A 17298-nucleotide genomic window follows, 5' to 3' on the forward strand; every position below is an offset into this window, starting at 1 on the left:
ATGATGCAGGAATAAAATACAGCAACGTAGAACGAGGATGCAACAAGAACTTTGAAGTCTTCTCTCGCTCAAGAGCCCGACGCATGGATGTATAACTCGACTCATACACATTACATTCTCCGCATTCTCTATATTGATCTCTGCTGATCGCCACTTAGTTTACGAGTCGATAATATTGTATGGACTGTGCTTACGCGCTCTTGATTGGTAAGCAAGCTTAGAAGAATTCGTACATAGCTGACATGGGAAGTAGTAGTGCTGTGCATGACTCCTATTAATCAGGCGCTTTATTTGCTTATATTGACAAAGTAAGATTCTGGGGTACGGATAATCACGTTCTGCCCATAAGGGGAAAAGAGAGAGACCATCTGCAAAGAGAACATACACGTCCAGAACTGACTGCCATACGTTACAATCCGCAGCCATCTAAGCACTCATAGCCTCAATTTTCAGCAAAGAACGTGCAGCATCAACAATTGTTTCTTCCAAAGGACGATACTTCAAACCCAGGATTCTTTGCGATTTGGATGTGTCGACAGTGTAAACATCAGAAGGGACCTCTCCCGCACTAAGATTTCCGATAGGCACTCGGTCTTTGATTTCAGGAAGGTTGGCCCGCAGAGCATTCACAAACTGCTGGTAGGTAAAGTTGCCCTTACAAATGAAGAAACGCTCACCGCCAGCTTCAGGCACCTGGTAGGCACGAAGGTGTGCCTCAGCCACGTCACGCACGTCCACAAACGACCAAAACATATTTCCGGGCACTGGATCGCTAGATTTGGACTGTGGCGACATTAGGCGGTAAAGGTCCATAGAAGAGGTATTCAACCTGGCAAGGTCGGCAGTGGCATTAATGTTAGGGCCATATATCATTGGCGGCATGATTGTCGTGATATCAAAGTTGACTTTGTTGCTCTTAACAAAGTCCCAGGCATAACGCTCAGCCAAAGATTTCGCAGTTGAGTAGGCCAACCCGGCCGGAGCACCTTCGGCCGCGGCAGCTTCGTAGGGCGTTGGGTTCCAGTCAAGTTCGGAGTAGACATGGCCAGTCCACCTGCCCTTGCTATGGTCTGCCATAGCCGCAAAGGAGGAAGTTAGGACAACGCGTTTGACCTGAGGAGCAAATGCATGGACAGATTTGAGAATGTTGAGTGTTCCATCGATGGCCAGCTTGAGTAGGTCCCGCTCATTGTCCTCAACTCCAAAAACCTGGAATGGAGCAGCTGTATGGATCACTCCATGAACACCTTTAACTGCGGTGTCAAAGGCCCCTGGCCTAGCAACATCCTCAACGACGGCGAAGGTTAATTGAGACGCATAGTCAGAAAAGGTATGTCGAACTTTTTCGGCAGTTGCGGAAGACCGAACAGTTCCTCGGACCTGGTAACCCGCGCGGAGGAAATAGTCGACTACATGGGAAGCCAAGAAACCGGATGCTCCAGTGATAAGGATGATTTGGTCTTTAGGGGCCATCGTTGTATTGTGTTGTGGAGAGACTCGATGGGTGAAGCAGAAGTAGGGTCAGAGACAATTATGAAATTGGAGTGCTCAATTATGGACTCTCGAACCTAACAACGAGTTTTACGTATTTATGTACTTCTACTTCGAAAGTGAGCTTAATGGTGACCTGGTGACTCCTGTTACCCCTTCTATTATTTCCCTTGCCACCCTTATCTGTTTGTCCGTTAATTCCGGGCTTACGGTCAGTCTACAGTTCAGGGTTGTATACGAGCACCGACACCCGAGAACCGAGCCCCCGAAGTTAAAGTCATGACGTCCGCTGTCCCAACTATTCCTTTGAGTTTGAGCTAGTCGATCCAGCTGCTCCTCAAAAATCACTCTAGTCTAGTCACTAGTAAGTAGTAACACGCCTGACATGGAACCCACTCACTGATTTTACGGAGATAATATCAAAAAGTCCGTTACAAGCTAATCTCCAAATCATCCAAAGCAATTTTAGATAACACACATACTAGTCCACACTAGACGCGGCCTAATAGCCCGTCAGTAGCCACAAAGTCTGAACGATCAAAGCGAAACTTCGGCAATTATTTCGGCTTTGGGTTGATCTGGGTGTCAACAAACAAAGAGCGGGGGTTATTTTTAACAAGCGAAATTCTCGACTAAAGTAATTCCAAGAAAGCTAACCTTCAATCGTTCGACAACAGAGTTTTTTCTATATACTATTATATTTTTAACTAGTTAAGTCTGGCCAAATGAATGTCCTTCCTAATCTGAAGTTGGAATAAAGCGCATGCCATATCAATATCGCTCGTTTCCCACCGCTTGCACGTTGCTCCAGCCAGCAACTCTATGTGCGGTAAATTGTTACCAACGTGTAGGCCCTGCAAATCTAATTCAACCCAGTTGTCGCAGTTTTTCAAAGACTCAACCGCAATGTTTGGCACCTTCGGTTTTTGCGGGTCTATGAAGTCAGTATCCCCGCTCGAGGATCCTTGCCCAGCATCGATATTAGATTACTTTCCCAAAGCTTTAAATCAGGTCAAAGCACATCGCTTGGTATGTATCTAGATTTATACACTTGAAGATCCGCAACCTGCGACTTGAACTATATGCAAGGGGTTCAAGTCTTCCCTATTCAGCCATTCTCTGGGAAGTCAGGCGCTGGTATCGATATGGGGCCAAGATGCATACGCCGTGAGTAGTAGAAGACTGGATACCACAAAGGCTTAGTGGTACAGGGCGGGCGCAATGCGTGTATAAAGTGGTGTGTCAGTAAGCAGTTCAGAATAAGTTGTCTACTTGGCCGGTGTATCCGCTTATGGGTTTCCTAGGCCCTCCCAATTGCTGGGTATCCACTAGAGCCGAGAGTAGGATTTCTCTTGGCTTGCCATGGGCCTAGTGGCTGCCTGTAGCAGGGCCCGATAAACGTCATCCTTGATTTCTTTTGTCCCTTCCTTTCTGAAACCTTGGAATTTTGAAGAGAGGACGCACTATGGCAGAAGTTCCAACTTACAGTGGCGTCACTCCGTTTTGAATATTGGTGGCGCTAGGCTAATCACATGTTTACGGAGTGGACTGACCTCTGCTCTGTTATTCCGAATTGTATCTGTTGTAATCAACAACGTCTGGGTCGTGGTTAAGAGCTGCAGCGGCGGCACTCAGGGGCCGGCCCCACTTGAAAGCAAACATTCCCTCTGCCCATCTCTACCTCATATACATGCGGAGTTTGGGTTAAACCCGGTTGCTTATTCACTAATGGTGGGTCATTACCTGATCCACCAAAGTGGCCATGCATGCCAATACCTGCTTCTTTCCAACTCGCTGGGGTGAGCAACTCTGGGAATACAGGTCTACACAACAGTTGTGACAGAGCTACCATGATCAGTTGCAACAAACTGAGCTATCCGAAATAGAACTCATGGATTTATCCATTACGGATTCAGGAATAACCATACACATCGCTTTGTCGTCTCCAGGATCTAGCTGCAGACGTCCTTTTTTGCAGAATGCCATCGCTCCTACCTGCAGTCCCTTTCATTCACTACTCCAAACATGACAGCCCCTGCGGGGTGTCAGACCTGTTTTCCACAAAAGCACAGCCGCGTTTACGGTGCCGAGAACAAAATATTATTCTAGCAGGTGGAATACTGTCGTCATGCCTGTGATAATAATCGAAAAGAAGAAGAGAGAGAAAATAAGGTTTCTAAACTGGTATCCACCATAATTTCCATAGCCCTCTCTGCCTTGTCTGCTTCCACATCTTCGATAGGCATCCTTGCGAGAAAGACCATTATGACCCTAGATCTGCTTGTGAGTAGCCCTGCTGTGTTGGCCCTGAGAGACTGCTATCAGCCTTGAGCGCCACACACAGAGACTTTTTGGAACCCTGTATCTAGCTGCGACTATTTCTCCATAAGTAGACGCTCTACTACAATACTATAGGTATTGGACGAAATCGTGCAATGGACTCGAGTTCACCAAAAAAGCTTCACATTCAACAACAGGAATATGACACAGGAAAATGCAGGGGTGTCATAAGCAACTCACATTAGCGTAGGTCGATCATGTAAATATGGTTGAGGCAAGTACGAATATCGTGGCTCGGCATAACGCGTCTCGAAATACACTAACATCGCTCCGGCCTTGGGGGACTACAACGACGTACGTCAGTGAGTGTCTGCATGCATAAATAGATCGGTGCCACGATGTATAGATTGTTTTTGTACAAATTCCTTTCTGTGCCCTCATCATACAGCCGGGTGAGCATTCGACATATACGACAATGCAATCTTTCATGCGTGCGGTTGCTCTCGTCGGCGCGTTCAATATCAGCGTCATCGATGTGCCCAAGCCGACCATCATAAATTCAACCGACGCCGTTGTGCGCATCGCAGCAACTGCCATTTCTGGTAGCGACCTACACAGATACCACCACAATTCGGCTTCGCCAGGGAACCCCCAACAGATAGGCCACGAGGCCATTGGTTATATAGAAGATGTTGGGGACTCCGTTGAGTTTCTGAAGGCTGGCGATTGGGTCGTCATTCCTTTCGCGTTTGACGATGGTCATTACCAATATGGACCCATACTTGATGCCCCGGCAGCGTCATCTATAGGTATGCAAGGTGAGTTTGTCCAATCCGGTGATCTTTTCGACTGCGGCAAATATTGATATGGTCTCTCCTCCGCTCTGTAGCCGAGTATGCGCGCATCCCCTTTGCGGATGAGTCCCTTATGCCTGTGCCCATCAACGCTAGCACCAATACGTCTACTATTCATGATTATCTCTTCATGTCCGACATTCTCGCAACGGGCTGGACAGCGCTTGACTTTGCCGGTCAGAAACCCGGAGATACGGTTGCAGTTTTCGGTGCCGGTCCCGTAGGACAAATGGCTATCCTTTCTGCCGGACTGCGCGGTGCTTCAAAGATCTACGTTGTAGACCACGTACAAGACCGCCTGGACCTGGCCGCCGCCCACGGTGCCATTCCGGTCAACTTTGCGTTGGAGGACCCCGTGGAAGCACTACGCCGCTTCGAGCCGGCTGGTGTTACGCGCGTCCTCGACTGTGTTGGTTACGAGGCCGAAGATGCGGCGGGCAATGTAAACAGTAGCATTGTGCTGCACCAGGCTGGACAGGTAGTGGCGCCGCAGGGCGGTATTGGTATCGTCGGAGTCTACGGGAGTGGAAACCAAGCGCAGACGGTTGACATCAAGCCTCTTTTCATGAATAATTTTTCAGTGCGTGGAGGCGTCTCATCGCCGCTGAGTCTCGGCACTCAGATGCTCAACCTCATCATGACCGGTAAACTGCGCCCAGGCTCCATCGTCAGCGCCGTTATCGGAATTGAGGAGGCGCCCGAGTACTACGCGCGGTTCAACCGTCGTGAGGAAACGAAAGTCGTCATTGAATTTCCTTACTGAAAAGAAATTTCATATCCGCAATCACCTAGGAGTCTCCGGGATTCCCATATCAATCACTGCCTTGGGTTTCTTGAATCAAAAGTAACTGAATCTCCAACTTTGTAGAGAGAAATTGTCAGTTGCAAAAATGTTACCCCCTCAATTTATTATAGATATGGTATCAATATATCTGCTTCCCGTTACACAGTCTAGTTAAAGAAACTCTAAGTTATCTTTTAGTATTAGTAATGGCCGCCATTGACCGCCGTAGCACAGCGAATGAAATCACCTGACCTGGTCGGACCATCCATTTCCCTTTACCATCCAATGAACCACACCCCCTACCCTTAATCACACTCGAGGCCATGGAATCTATAATACAATATGGTTGAGGCTGATAGTGAACGTGCCCAGGAGGCGCAGGCGACTCCAGCAAGGCCGACCTCAGATATCACATTCCACAGCATCGCTAGCGAGACTCGATCTGCCAAACGGCGGAAGACACAACTTGCATGTAATGCCTGCCGTGATCAGAAGACACGCTGTAATGGGAACAGACCCAGCTGCTCGAGATGTGCAAAAAAAGGTTTTACCTGCACATATGAAAAGGGATCGTTGAAAAACCAAAGGTATAGCTTCCACACCAAAATACCTTTCTGGATGCCATGTAATAATCATTAAACGGGTTAATGCAGATACATTTCCACACTAGAAGATCGCCTGAAAGAGCTCGAAAAGCACAGCCGAGGGGGTCCTGCTCGAGCCCCTCGCGATATAGCAGATCCAGGACCCAGCTGTAAGGCTACCACAACATCCGACTTCGAAGGATGTGGAGAAACAACTCCTGTTGAACTTTACATCACATTGCAAGAGAGACTAAATCACAATACTAACTCTGCGGCAGTAAATGGTCGTCTCAACTCTCCACCTCCACCGCTAGAAAATTACCCTGAGGCCCAAGTTTTGATGCAACAAGATTCGCGCCCTTCATTTCAGAATGAGATGATTGGCACCGATGCAACAGTAATTGTGCCATCGTTGGAAGACAACGAATACTGCTCTTCTGCAAATACGTCCACGATGGCCCTTGTCCAGTCCACAATGCGTGCTACAAACTCAAGCAAAATGAGTGGTAATATGCCGGGGTTGAATATTGCCAGCAACATAGATCAGTTTGCCAGTCCACAGCATATTCGACGAAATAGACAAAATTCCGAAGGCCCAGAGATAAACGCATTTACTTTACCCACACGACGTATGGCCGACAACTTCATGAGTTGTTTTTGGAACTTTACACATCCAATATTCCCAATCCTCCACAAACCAACCTTTGTCATTTCCTATGACAGCTTATGGGTCCCTCCGACCGAAAGCTTCTCGGGTAGCGTGTGTGGCAAAGCAGAAGACCCTATCTTTTTGTCGACTATGAACATCGTCTTTGCCATCGGCTGCCAATTTAGCGACCTGGTCGCTCCTGGCAAGAGGACAAGCCTAGCTGATCAATTCTATCAGCGGTCTAGGGCGCTGTACGACATTGATGCGCTAGATTCCGCATCGCTTCTTACCGTCCAAATGCTGCTTCTCACCGGTCTTTATCTGCAGTCAACGAAATACGCGAGTCGTTGTTGGCACATGGTTGGCCTTGCAATCCGAACCGCACAAGACATTGGCATTCATATCGAACACACTCGGCCATCAAAGACACAGCTTGAACGAGAAATGAGACGCAGAGTATGGCACAACTGTGTCATATTGGATCGGTCAGTTCACTTTCGCATATCCTGCTAGCATTTTCATTGAACTTATGAGCGACACTTAGGTTACTCGCCCTTACGTTTGGCCGGCCAAATATGATTTCCAGCAACTCGGCTGTTCCTCCACCGCTGATAATCGATGATGAGTACTTACTACAAGACGGCGAAGTATTCAGCGAAGTCAATCCCAGTCCAGTATGGAATTCTTTGTCTGTTCGATCCAATTGTTCGAGATCTTGAACGGCATCATGTCCAGGATATATCGTTGCGAAAGTATCAACCATTCGAATGGAGGAGCTGAAGAGCTTTGGTGGTCTCGTGGATGCCTCGAGGACGTTTTAAAGCTAAATAGCGCTCTTGATGACTGGCGCGACACAATTCCTGATAACCTACGATTGGAGAGTGCCATGGAAGCAAGAACTGATCCGAGGAGCGATACAGCTGTCTTACAAGCCAAAGTTCTCTATTCAAGGTTCGTGTCTTCCACTATTCTGTTTGTATCTATCAGTGCTCGGACTCATCGCTAACTAGTCCCAGATTCCTGTACATTCGCATCCTGTTACTAAGACCGACCCTACTTTCCGCCGCTCAGAACCGGCACCATCTGTCCAAAGGGGATGACTTGGGACAACTTAGGCTAGAAGAACATCTGGCCATGAAAGTGTGTGGATTGTGCCTCTCGACAGTTCACACACTAGTTACCCATCTCAACGAGAATCTAGATGCGGTATATCGAAGTTCTGGTTGGCGTACAGTACATTGTTAGTAATTACCCTTACGCTGAAATGATTCCTATCTTGGTTAAGTCGATGAGTGGCTAAAACTTCATGTTTAAGACACCTTTCTTTGCGGCATAGTTCTTCTTGCGGCCCAACTATGTCCTATCCCTAGTGACGAGTTTGATAGCGCCACCCTTCAGGAATTGGTATCCTGCTGCATCACCATACTTGAACAGCACAAACTGCAAATCCAATCTGCAGTTCATGCGATCAAGATTCTTGAGAATCTGCAACATCGCGTTGTACTTGCTTGTGAGGCTGGTAAGATCTAAAATGCGCAATGAAACTAACCCATACGTTATCAAGTTATGTCTAATTTCTTCCCTAATTCCTTCTTAGATATTGACGGACTGACTAGCGACCTTTCCAAATCCGTTGATCCAGTGAACATGAATACTTTGCCGGGGGATGATTACACTTTCAATACGACTTCTCAGGGTGACTTGTTACAATTCGATGAAATTGACACAACACGGCTTAGTGAAGCCTGGTTCATGGAGCAGGTTGGGGATATAGAGTGGTTGGGAACTTCTTGACTCGTCTGTGAACGACTTCAACTTCAAAATATGTCTTGTGGATTCCCCAATGAGTCTGAGGTGGCCACAAGTTGGTCACTATTCATGTACATCATCTAAGATGAACCTACGGATATTATACCTATTGGCTCGTTGTAGGACACCGTTGGTCCCAGTCTCCCAGGAACATTACGTTGGTAATACTGGGCTAATATATACTTGCTTACGAAGCTCCAATGGAACATTGCTGGAATTTGCACCTTCATCATATGGTGGATTCACCGTTTACCTCAATGGGAGGTTTGATGACAACGAGGTCCTCGACGCCCACGCGAACCTTCTGGCCGCCCGCTGCTACCTCTCCGCTGGAAACATTGCTCGAGGTCCACGATTGAAGTTGTACTTGGTAGTGGACAATGTTTTCTACCCCTGCACAAATACAAATCTGTCATGTTCACTGCCCGGTTCGATGGGAAGATCAGCAAACGTCCAAGTCCTACATCCTATCACGTAGCAACCGGTAAACCGCAGAGTATGTACACATATACGTAGTTCTTATGGAGTTACTTGCGGCGGCCGAATACTCTTGAACGCCCATGCCTGGATCTGCTGAGGCTTACCAATCGCGTAATGTACAGTACTTGGTCTTTGGGTGTACTCTTTAGCCATCCCCAATATGGCTAAATATCTCCTTAGCAGCCATATCTCTTAGTGATCATATATTAAGAGCGACGTGATCTAGCTGGCAATGCCAAGTCGTTTGCGCAGTATTGAAAGACTATTGGAGGTATCTGTAGACGTGTATCTATATACTTCTCACAAATTTCAAATCAAAAATACGCCGTAATTTACAGTACAATAACAAGTAGTTCTCGAAATGGCGTAAAGATTACATGTGATTCCTCTGCTAGGAAACGTGGATATTCTGGAATCATAACAGAAATAAATTCTCGGTGGCTAAATAAGGAGAAATTACAATATTGCAATCAATATTGTTGTGTCTCTAGTGCCTCCCGTGCTCATCCGGCTCGATTACTACTCATGACCGGGAAGATTCCGAGCATACGCGGAGATCGGGACGGCATGATTGTGGTTCGATGGCTCCACATGAGTCAAAGTACTACTAGCGAACATATCAAAGATCGGGCGATATGTTGGTTTTCGTCTACCTTATCTGACATGAACACGCTGGTAGTGACATTTACGAAGCAATAAATATTCTTTTCCGCTTATAAGGTAAGAACTCTTTCATCATGCCTTTCATTAATCCATCCCTCGCCCCTTTTTTCCACGGCCATCCGACGGTTGCATCACGCACTTCTATTGACAGCCAGGATGGGTGAAACCGATGCAAGTGAAAAACCATCGGTCCGACAAGTTCCTCTCTGGCGACTGGTATGGGATCAAGCTCTGATTCTCCCGGAAGTGCGCGATCACCACTATCCAGGTTCAGGTACCGACATCGACCCGTATCGTGTATGGTGGATTCCAAATGACGCCCGTAATCCGATCAGCTTTTCCAGCGGCAGAAAATGGTTCATAACCAGCCTTGTTACCTCCTCTACATTCGGCGTGGCCCTTGTCTCTTCAGCCTTCACCGGAGGGTCGGCAACGATCATGGCAGAGTTTCATATCAACCATGAGGTTGCCAACCTGGGGGTTTCTCTTTTTGTCCTTGGATTTGCGCTTGGCCCATTGCTTTGGGCTCCACTGAGTGAAATGTTCGGCCGCCAAAAACTGTTCATCGTAACGTACTCTGCAATGACTGCATTCATTGCGTGTACTACGGCAGCTCAGGATATTCAGACTATACTTGTCCTGCGGTTCTTTGCTGGTGCTTTTGGCTCATCCCCATTGACCAATGCCGGTGGTGTTGTCGCCGACATGTTTGCGCCCTCACAACGAGGCCTTGCAATGGCCTTATTTGCTTCGGCACCATTCTTAGGCCCCGTGGTTGGTCCTATCGTTGGTGGATTTCTCGGTATGAGCGCGGGATGGAGATGGGTTCTAGGCCTCCTAGCCACCGTGTCCGGAGTGTTATGGATCCTTGGTGCGCTGATGATTCCTGAGACCTATACGCCAGTCCTCGTTCGTCGGCGGGCAGAAGAGTTGTCAAGGATAAACGGCAAGGTTTACTTAAGCCAACTTGACGTTGAAAAGCCCCCCGCTAAGCTCTGCCTGGCCTTCAAAATAGCCTTGTCACGCCCCTGGAAACTGTTATTCAGAGAGCCTATTGTATTTTTATTCTCGGCCTACCTAGCCCTCATCTACGGAACACTTTATATGCTCTTCGCCGCATACCCCATCATCTACCAACAGCACTTTGGCTGGAACCAAGGTATTGGAGGATTACCCTTTCTTGGAGTTCTCGTTGGAATGATTTTAGCCCTTCTCTACACCATCCTGGATAACAAGCGATACGTCCAGATAGTCCAGGAGAACGGTGGGCAAGCCACTCCAGAGGCTCGTCTTCCCCCATGCATTATCGGCGGGGTAGTCATACCAGTAGGGCTTTTCTGGTTTGCCTGGACAAATTCACCATCAATCCACTGGATATCCAGCGTCTTGTCCGGTGTCGGCTTTGGATTCGGAATGGTGCTTGTGTTTCTAAGTGTGCTGAACTACCTTATTGATACATACACGATCTACGCTGCTTCAGTTCTTGCAGCAAGCGCATTCACACGCTCCCTGTTTGGTGCTGCATTCCCACTATTTACGGACCAAATGTTCCAAAACTTAGGACTCCATTGGGCTGCTTCGGTTCCAGCATTTCTTTCCGTTGCCTGCGTCCCATTCCCCGTAATTCTATACATATATGGAGAGAAAATCCGCAAGCGTTGCCGATATGGAACAAAAGAAGAGATATTCATGCATCACACGAGACACGAGAACCTAGAGCAACCTGTCGCAGAAAGCTCTGAAAACCAGGATCCGGGCGGATGCCCATCTCGACTTGACAGAGAGTCCAGATCGTTACCTCAGAATTCATAACACCGGCTCGCGACCAAGCGCTCTGGGAATTAATTACGACTAATAGCAAGTCTGCATAAATGATCATGAATGAAGTCTGTTCGATGCGGATCGTGTCAATGCCCCCGAGCGATGATTGGGGCATTGAGCTTTATTGCAGAAGAGAAGGGTATCAGTGGTCTTACGTAGCATCAGCTATATTGCGCAAAAAAATTGATTAGACTAGTGGACTATATAACTCATAGGCGTGAAGAGGAGAGGAAATATAAGCACTCTGCTTGGGTAGGGACTTTCTTGAAATATCTGTTTTCGAACAAATAAGGTAGAATCGAGAAATCGACACCCAGCTTGTCTGAAGACTGGGTTAGTAGATCATTTGGCAGTATTGCAAACATAACTCAGGTGGATGTAAATCTGCAACCACCATGGACAATAATATAATCGACGGTTGGACAGCCTACACGATTAGACAGCACATCTGGTTATCCCATATAAAATATGTCTTTTTGAATCTATTTGTATCATAACTAGTAATAGATTTGATTAGTTCTTATCTACATATAGATAATATACAGCATAAACAATAATATATAATCCTAACAGATATATCCAGATTTTTCATATAAAAAATATGCCAAGGTATCTGAAATTACAGATGAAAAAAAATATATAGTTATATAATGGGATACTATCTCGTACTTATATAGATGTCTAAAAAGTATTGGATAATTATTTATATGTTTATAATTAATTTATATAATATTCAGTCTTCTAGACTTATAATGATTGAGAAATCTTGAGTCTAAAAAGAGCCTTTTATATAGTATTACCATATAAGCCGTCCAACTGTTGATTACGCTAGAAGCCAAATAGCATGGTATTCATTGAAAAGCAGGAAATAGACATTACATACTTATAATCTCTCACAATAACTAGGGTCTAGTGAATCTATTTCATCCCGATCATCTCCTTAGCCTTGGAGACAAAGAAGTCTTTTCCTTTGATCATGGCAACCAGCTTTCCCCATGGAACCATCCCAAACATCTGGCCAGTTCCACTGGATGACCCCACAGGCACAATCATCATTACTTTATCGTCCGCGGTATATCTCTTTCGCTTGCCTTGCCCCATGATATCAGCTTTAAGGTTGCATGCAACCACCGGGATCTGTTCCTGGGCTTTGAGTAACAAGCGAGCCGAGTGGCTGGTGATGTCTCCAATCGCATAAATGCTAGTAGATCCCATGACGCGCATTTCGCTGTCCACAGACACCCATCCCTTGCTGTCCAGATACTGTGACGGAATGAACTTGTTGTTGGGAACCACTCCGGTCGTCGAAATGTATACGTCAGCCTCCATGGTCTGACCGTCATCCAAGTCTACCTTCCATTTTCCGGAGGTAGCATCTTGCGTCGACCTCACAACCTTGCGCGCCCGTACCAATTTCACCCCTTTTTCAGTCAGTATGTCCTCCGCCCTCTGTGATGCGGCCTTTTTGAGTGCGGGCAAAACATGCCACGTCGAGGATATCAGCGCGATGTCGATTTTGCGAGCATTCAAGGCCTCAGCTAGCTCCCCAGCAAATTCCACACCAACCGCACCGGCACCTCCAATGACGACAGATTTGGCTCGCGCAATCTCACGTTGCGCGGCGTTGATCTGTGTCTCCAGATCTTTCTCTCCGGTTGGTTTGAAAGGCGCTAAGGTGCTTCCATGAGCTGTTGACGATGGAGTGGAGCTACCGGAAGCAATAACCAGGTAGTCGAAGGCGATGATCCCTTTGTTGGCAACAACAACGGTTTTAGAATCAGGATTGATGTCGACTGCGTGGCCTTGGATAAACTCGAATGCACCAGCAGGGGCATGGGCAAAGGCCTTGACGATGGGAAGTAGATACTGGTCAGATTTATAGGCCGTTGGCTTTGCCAGAATCCGAGGCGAGGCGATGTTGAAAAAGAATGTGTCCGAGGGGTTTATGATCACAACGTGGATGTTGGGGGTTGCCTTGAGAAGGGTTTGGGCAAGCCAAATGCCAGCATAAGATGCTCCAATAATCACGATCCGTGTATTCGGAGACATGGTGAGATACAGGAGGCAGAGAAGAGACAATCTTTGGCAGGTGAAGCAGAACACTATCCTGGCGATAGAGGGGGAAGAACTCACTTATATATGATCGTTTTGCCTCGGGTTTGCCCCTAATAAACGCAATAACCTTCATCATTCCTATTTACTAATCGGTTATGTCATTTCTTTTGAACCAAGTCCTCTATAGATGACAATAGCGCGATGCTGAAATTTCCCCCTAGCTAGAGATAGATCCATACAGAGGGTGCTTATAAATCCCACAGAGCTGGCGGTCCACAATTTCTTTGCAAACACACAGGTGATAACTCCGGAGTCTCCACTAAAGTTACCACGAAAGCTTGTTACAAATTCTCCATGATCATTTTGAAGTGTAAACAACATTAGTATCCGATTACAAATACTATTCCGATTCTAATTAGCTTATAAATTACTTGTACTATACTAAATAGCAGTACTGACGCCACAAAGAGCTTGCTAGTCGCGGAAATATTCCTTCGTATTAAAGAGGATGTTGGTTTTAGTAATGCTGAGGTGCATTACGCCTACATAGACCCCGTGTTCATTGCGTTTATATCTATCAAAACCTACATATTCTCCTTAGACCAAAGCTCAATTACAATCACCATACTATTTATCTCTTCAGTCCATGGTCACTCAACAAACTCAGCCTATTGCATATATATCTGTTGGAAAATTACAAATTCGACGCTCGGGATCGGGCCGGAAGCAAGCCGAAGTTCGCGGAGATCGGCTTGACGTTAAAATACATAAAGTTTGTTACAGAATAGCTCCCCGACTTGTAGGATGCTTTATCTTAGGGTTGAAGATGAAGCCCAGCGTGGCATGTCCGAAAGAGGCATTCAACCAGATTATGGGGTGTCGCTTTGCTAAGCCGCAGATATCGGCAAGTCCCGTACTGGAAGTGTTTGCCTGGGGAAAAATTGTTAGCCTTCTTACAACCATTGCAACGATTGTTGATTCCCACTTGGATTTCCTAATATCATCAACTATGGCTACCTCTCGCCATGGAACTGCCGTGCATCTTCACTACCTCTCCCATGCGTACCGGAAACGTTCCTCTAGGAATTGCTGCTTGAAGGAAATTGACCAGTGTATGCCTATCTGGGCTTCCTCAAGGACATGCCATCAGCGATCGAGTAGATCATCTTAAGAGTTGGGTGTGTTTTTGTGACTAGTGAACTACAGCTTATTCGTACCATATATAGTTAAGCCTCTTGGTGCTGATATGCACTGCATTCAGTGGTTCGATTGGTTCTCCGACCTTTCTAATATTGTCTAACATGAGTAGGTACTGGGATTTTGCTATGCCGGCGTTATTATTTTATTAATTTATTAATCCTTTCATATGTGTTTTTGGGGGGGGGGGGGGGGGGGGGGGTTCCTTTTCATCTGTAACATTTCCGTATCGTTGACAATGTAATGCTAAAATGGGAGGAATCTGAGAATATAAGGCGAAAGAATCAACACATATAGTTAGCAATCTTTAACTTCTATAATGACTGCAATTGACAAAATCTTGAGTTCCCTACATCCACCCACGTTGTATCTTTGTATTTTTGTATCTGAAGTGAAAAGACGTGTTGGCAGAAGGACCATCCCTAGCCACCAATCATACTTCTCCGCTCACGAAGAGTGCATAAACTCCTTTTGATCACTCGGTGGCCAATATCTTTCAACAAATTTGCGACCTTCCTTTACCCATTCTTCATCCAATGTGCTCATGCCATCAAACCCATGTGAGCCAGGCTGAACAGAGAAGTGGAACGGCGTGCTTGGATGGGTTTTCTTCATCTGTTCCACAAAGTTTGCGGCAGTCGCCATCGGCATCTATTGAGCTGTTAGTCGTAACAACTATTCTCCCTTTCCTTGGCTTTGTGGTACTTACGATTGGATCATTAGTGCCCTGAGCAAGCCAGATGGCTGGTGGGTTATGAGCTTGTTTAAGAGTACTCATCAGGCGAACCTTGTCTTCATTTCCTATGAACTCACGATGTCTGCCCTCTGCAAGGATAGCCTCACAAAGATCCCATCGGTCCGGCATAGGGGAAGACACTCTGATCGAACTAGGTTTAAGCTTTGCCAAATAATCGCTGACAATAGAGTGGCCTGAGGGAGGCGAAAGGGGTGGTGGGTTGTAGAACGGACTATCAATATCGAGCGTTGCGTATTGGGCCAAAACGACACTGATTCGAGCCTCTGGGAAAAGAAATGCGGATTGCAATGATAAGTAGCCACCTTTCAAGATTCATTAATTGAGCAAAGATATAAGTCTATGACCAGGATGCCTACCAGCACTTTCGCCGGCGACGGCGACCTTAGAAAGCTGTGGAGATAGGCCTTTACGAGCTCTTCCCACCTCAGTAGGTAACGAGGAATGAAGCCAGGCCCAGAAATCTTTCACATCATCAAGAATATCGATACCCTTGGACTCTGGGATCAGTCGATAATTTGGAGTAACTATTATAGCTCCGTGAGTTTCCGCAAGTTGGATAATCCTAGAGACTTTAGGTTAGGTGCCGTATCTTATTGAAGCGAGGGAAGTAATGAAAGGCGGCTAACCACAAAGGAAACCAAGGAGCAAATAGTTTATCGCCAACCATCAGCCCACCACCATGAAAATGAACCAAAACGGGACACTCTCTGTTCTGAGCTTTCTTTGGTATGAGGATACTTGTCTCTAGAGGCGTGCCCGAAACAGTCTTGTAGGCGACTTCGATCTCGTCGAAGGCTCCGAACTTGGCGTCCATTTTGCAGAAGATGCAGAGTCAGAAGATCTATCACCCACGAATGAGACACAAAAAGATGAGGCAGGGTTCAGCATAAATAGAAGTAGATATATTCGTAGGTGAACGACCTGGTCATTGATTACATCATCTCCTATCGGGTTGAAGATGCCGCCAATCTGCCAAGCCGCGGAGATCGGATCATACGAAGCAATCTCCCCGATACTGGTAGACATGGACAAGCTAACTTACTACCACTACTTACTCCACTCCGGATACTTAGCCGGCGATTAGATACTCGGAAACACCATTGCTATCTTTTGAGGGAAATTAGTAACTCTGGTCTCCCATGTGCGAAGAACAAATCCCCAACCCTTGGAATTACTGTATTGAAGCAAACAACCCCGTGAATAAGGACGTGGGTATGTAGAGAATGTATTCAAATGTAAGACCATGGGACCCATTGGGGTTGCAATCCTTGGTGGGATGAAGAGACTAATGGGCCAGAATTAACCTGAGGTCCTTGAGCATGGCGCAATATCGAATAATGACCATAGAGAGCGATCCAGCCGTTGCCCAGGTTACTCGCCTCCTTCACACCAACTTTCACCATGGATTTCATTAGAGCTGTCAAAACTTAACAATTTGCCAGAAGCTTTTTGTTGAGGCAAATTAACAGCGGGGTGGAACACCCGAAGTCTCATCGCAGACCTGCACGCTTGATTCGCTGGCCAGCTTTAGCGAGGGAACCCAACGATGGCCTGTATCTGTCATTGGTGAGTTGCGCTTATCCTTTAAGGGAGTAGAACGTCGACTCCAGCTAAAGCCTCAGAACAACCCTTGATATGAACTGGGTTTTTGTGGCTTTCAATAGTCCCTTACCAGCGTCGTCATCTTGTCCACTAATGTATCCTTAGAAGAACCATGAGCCTCCCTGCAACGCATTAGTGGAGACAAGAAGCCAACCGCAACCGTGGAAAATAAGCGGAAAGAACAGAACCCAGCCGGATATGTGATGTAGCTCATTCTCTACAACTTTTTTAAGGACGTATTGAATCACTAATGTCTACCAAATAGCCAGCGA

At 46.5% G+C, this 17298-nt stretch overlaps 6 protein-coding genes across 6 annotated transcripts; 3 read left to right on the top strand and 3 right to left on the bottom strand.

The window, feature by feature from the left end:
* Nucleotides 1–282: 282 nt before the first annotated feature.
* On the bottom strand, nucleotides 283–1543 carry BO88DRAFT_406046 (SDR family oxidoreductase). The gene has a single exon (XM_025707054.1). The coding sequence runs from the start codon at nucleotides 1471–1473 to the stop codon at nucleotides 427–429; it is 1047 nt and encodes a 348-aa protein (XP_025561437.1). The 5' UTR covers nucleotides 1474–1543; the 3' UTR covers nucleotides 283–426.
* Nucleotides 1544–4139: 2596 nt separating this feature from the next.
* BO88DRAFT_465449 (GroES-like protein) lies at nucleotides 4140–5517 on the top strand. Its single transcript, XM_025711408.1, has 2 exons — nucleotides 4140–4589; nucleotides 4661–5517. Exons 1-2 carry the CDS (start codon nucleotides 4247–4249, stop codon nucleotides 5386–5388), a joined length of 1071 nt encoding a protein of 356 aa, XP_025561438.1. The 5' UTR covers nucleotides 4140–4246; the 3' UTR covers nucleotides 5389–5517.
* A 234-nt stretch (nucleotides 5518–5751) lies between these two features.
* BO88DRAFT_416599 (Zn(II)2Cys6 transcription factor) lies at nucleotides 5752–8436 on the top strand (the record flags this gene model as incomplete). The annotated part of the gene is made up of 7 exons (XM_025708259.1): nucleotides 5752–5996; nucleotides 6063–7127; nucleotides 7187–7330; nucleotides 7378–7593; nucleotides 7653–7882; nucleotides 7979–8161; nucleotides 8207–8436. The coding sequence occupies 7 exons, from the start codon at nucleotides 5752–5754 to the stop codon at nucleotides 8434–8436; spliced, it is 2313 nt and encodes a 770-aa protein (XP_025561439.1).
* Nucleotides 8437–9512: 1076 nt separating this feature from the next.
* Nucleotides 9513–11521, top strand: BO88DRAFT_465455 (MFS transporter; the record flags this gene model as incomplete). Its single annotated transcript, XM_025711409.1, has 3 exons — nucleotides 9513–9532; nucleotides 9771–11387; nucleotides 11482–11521. 3 exons carry the CDS (start codon nucleotides 9513–9515, stop codon nucleotides 11519–11521), a joined length of 1677 nt encoding a protein of 558 aa, XP_025561440.1.
* Nucleotides 11522–12224: 703 nt separating this feature from the next.
* Nucleotides 12225–13746, bottom strand: BO88DRAFT_76209 (NAD(P)/FAD-dependent oxidoreductase). Its single transcript, XM_025713113.1, has one exon. The coding sequence runs from the start codon at nucleotides 13462–13464 to the stop codon at nucleotides 12334–12336; it is 1131 nt and encodes a 376-aa protein (XP_025561441.1). The 5' UTR covers nucleotides 13465–13746; the 3' UTR covers nucleotides 12225–12333.
* A 1244-nt stretch (nucleotides 13747–14990) lies between these two features.
* On the bottom strand, nucleotides 14991–16238 carry BO88DRAFT_436507 (alpha/beta hydrolase; the record flags this gene model as incomplete). Its single annotated transcript, XM_025709569.1, has 4 exons — nucleotides 14991–15318; nucleotides 15377–15726; nucleotides 15781–15986; nucleotides 16051–16238. 4 exons carry the CDS (start codon nucleotides 16236–16238, stop codon nucleotides 15115–15117), a joined length of 948 nt encoding a protein of 315 aa, XP_025561442.1. The 3' UTR covers nucleotides 14991–15114.
* Between the last annotated feature and the right edge of the window lie 1060 nt (nucleotides 16239–17298).

The sequence above is a fragment of the Aspergillus vadensis genome (genome assembly GCF_003184925.1).
Source record: "Aspergillus vadensis CBS 113365 unplaced genomic scaffold BO88scaffold_16, whole genome shotgun sequence".
NCBI classification, from domain to species: domain Eukaryota; kingdom Fungi; phylum Ascomycota; class Eurotiomycetes; order Eurotiales; family Aspergillaceae; genus Aspergillus; species Aspergillus vadensis.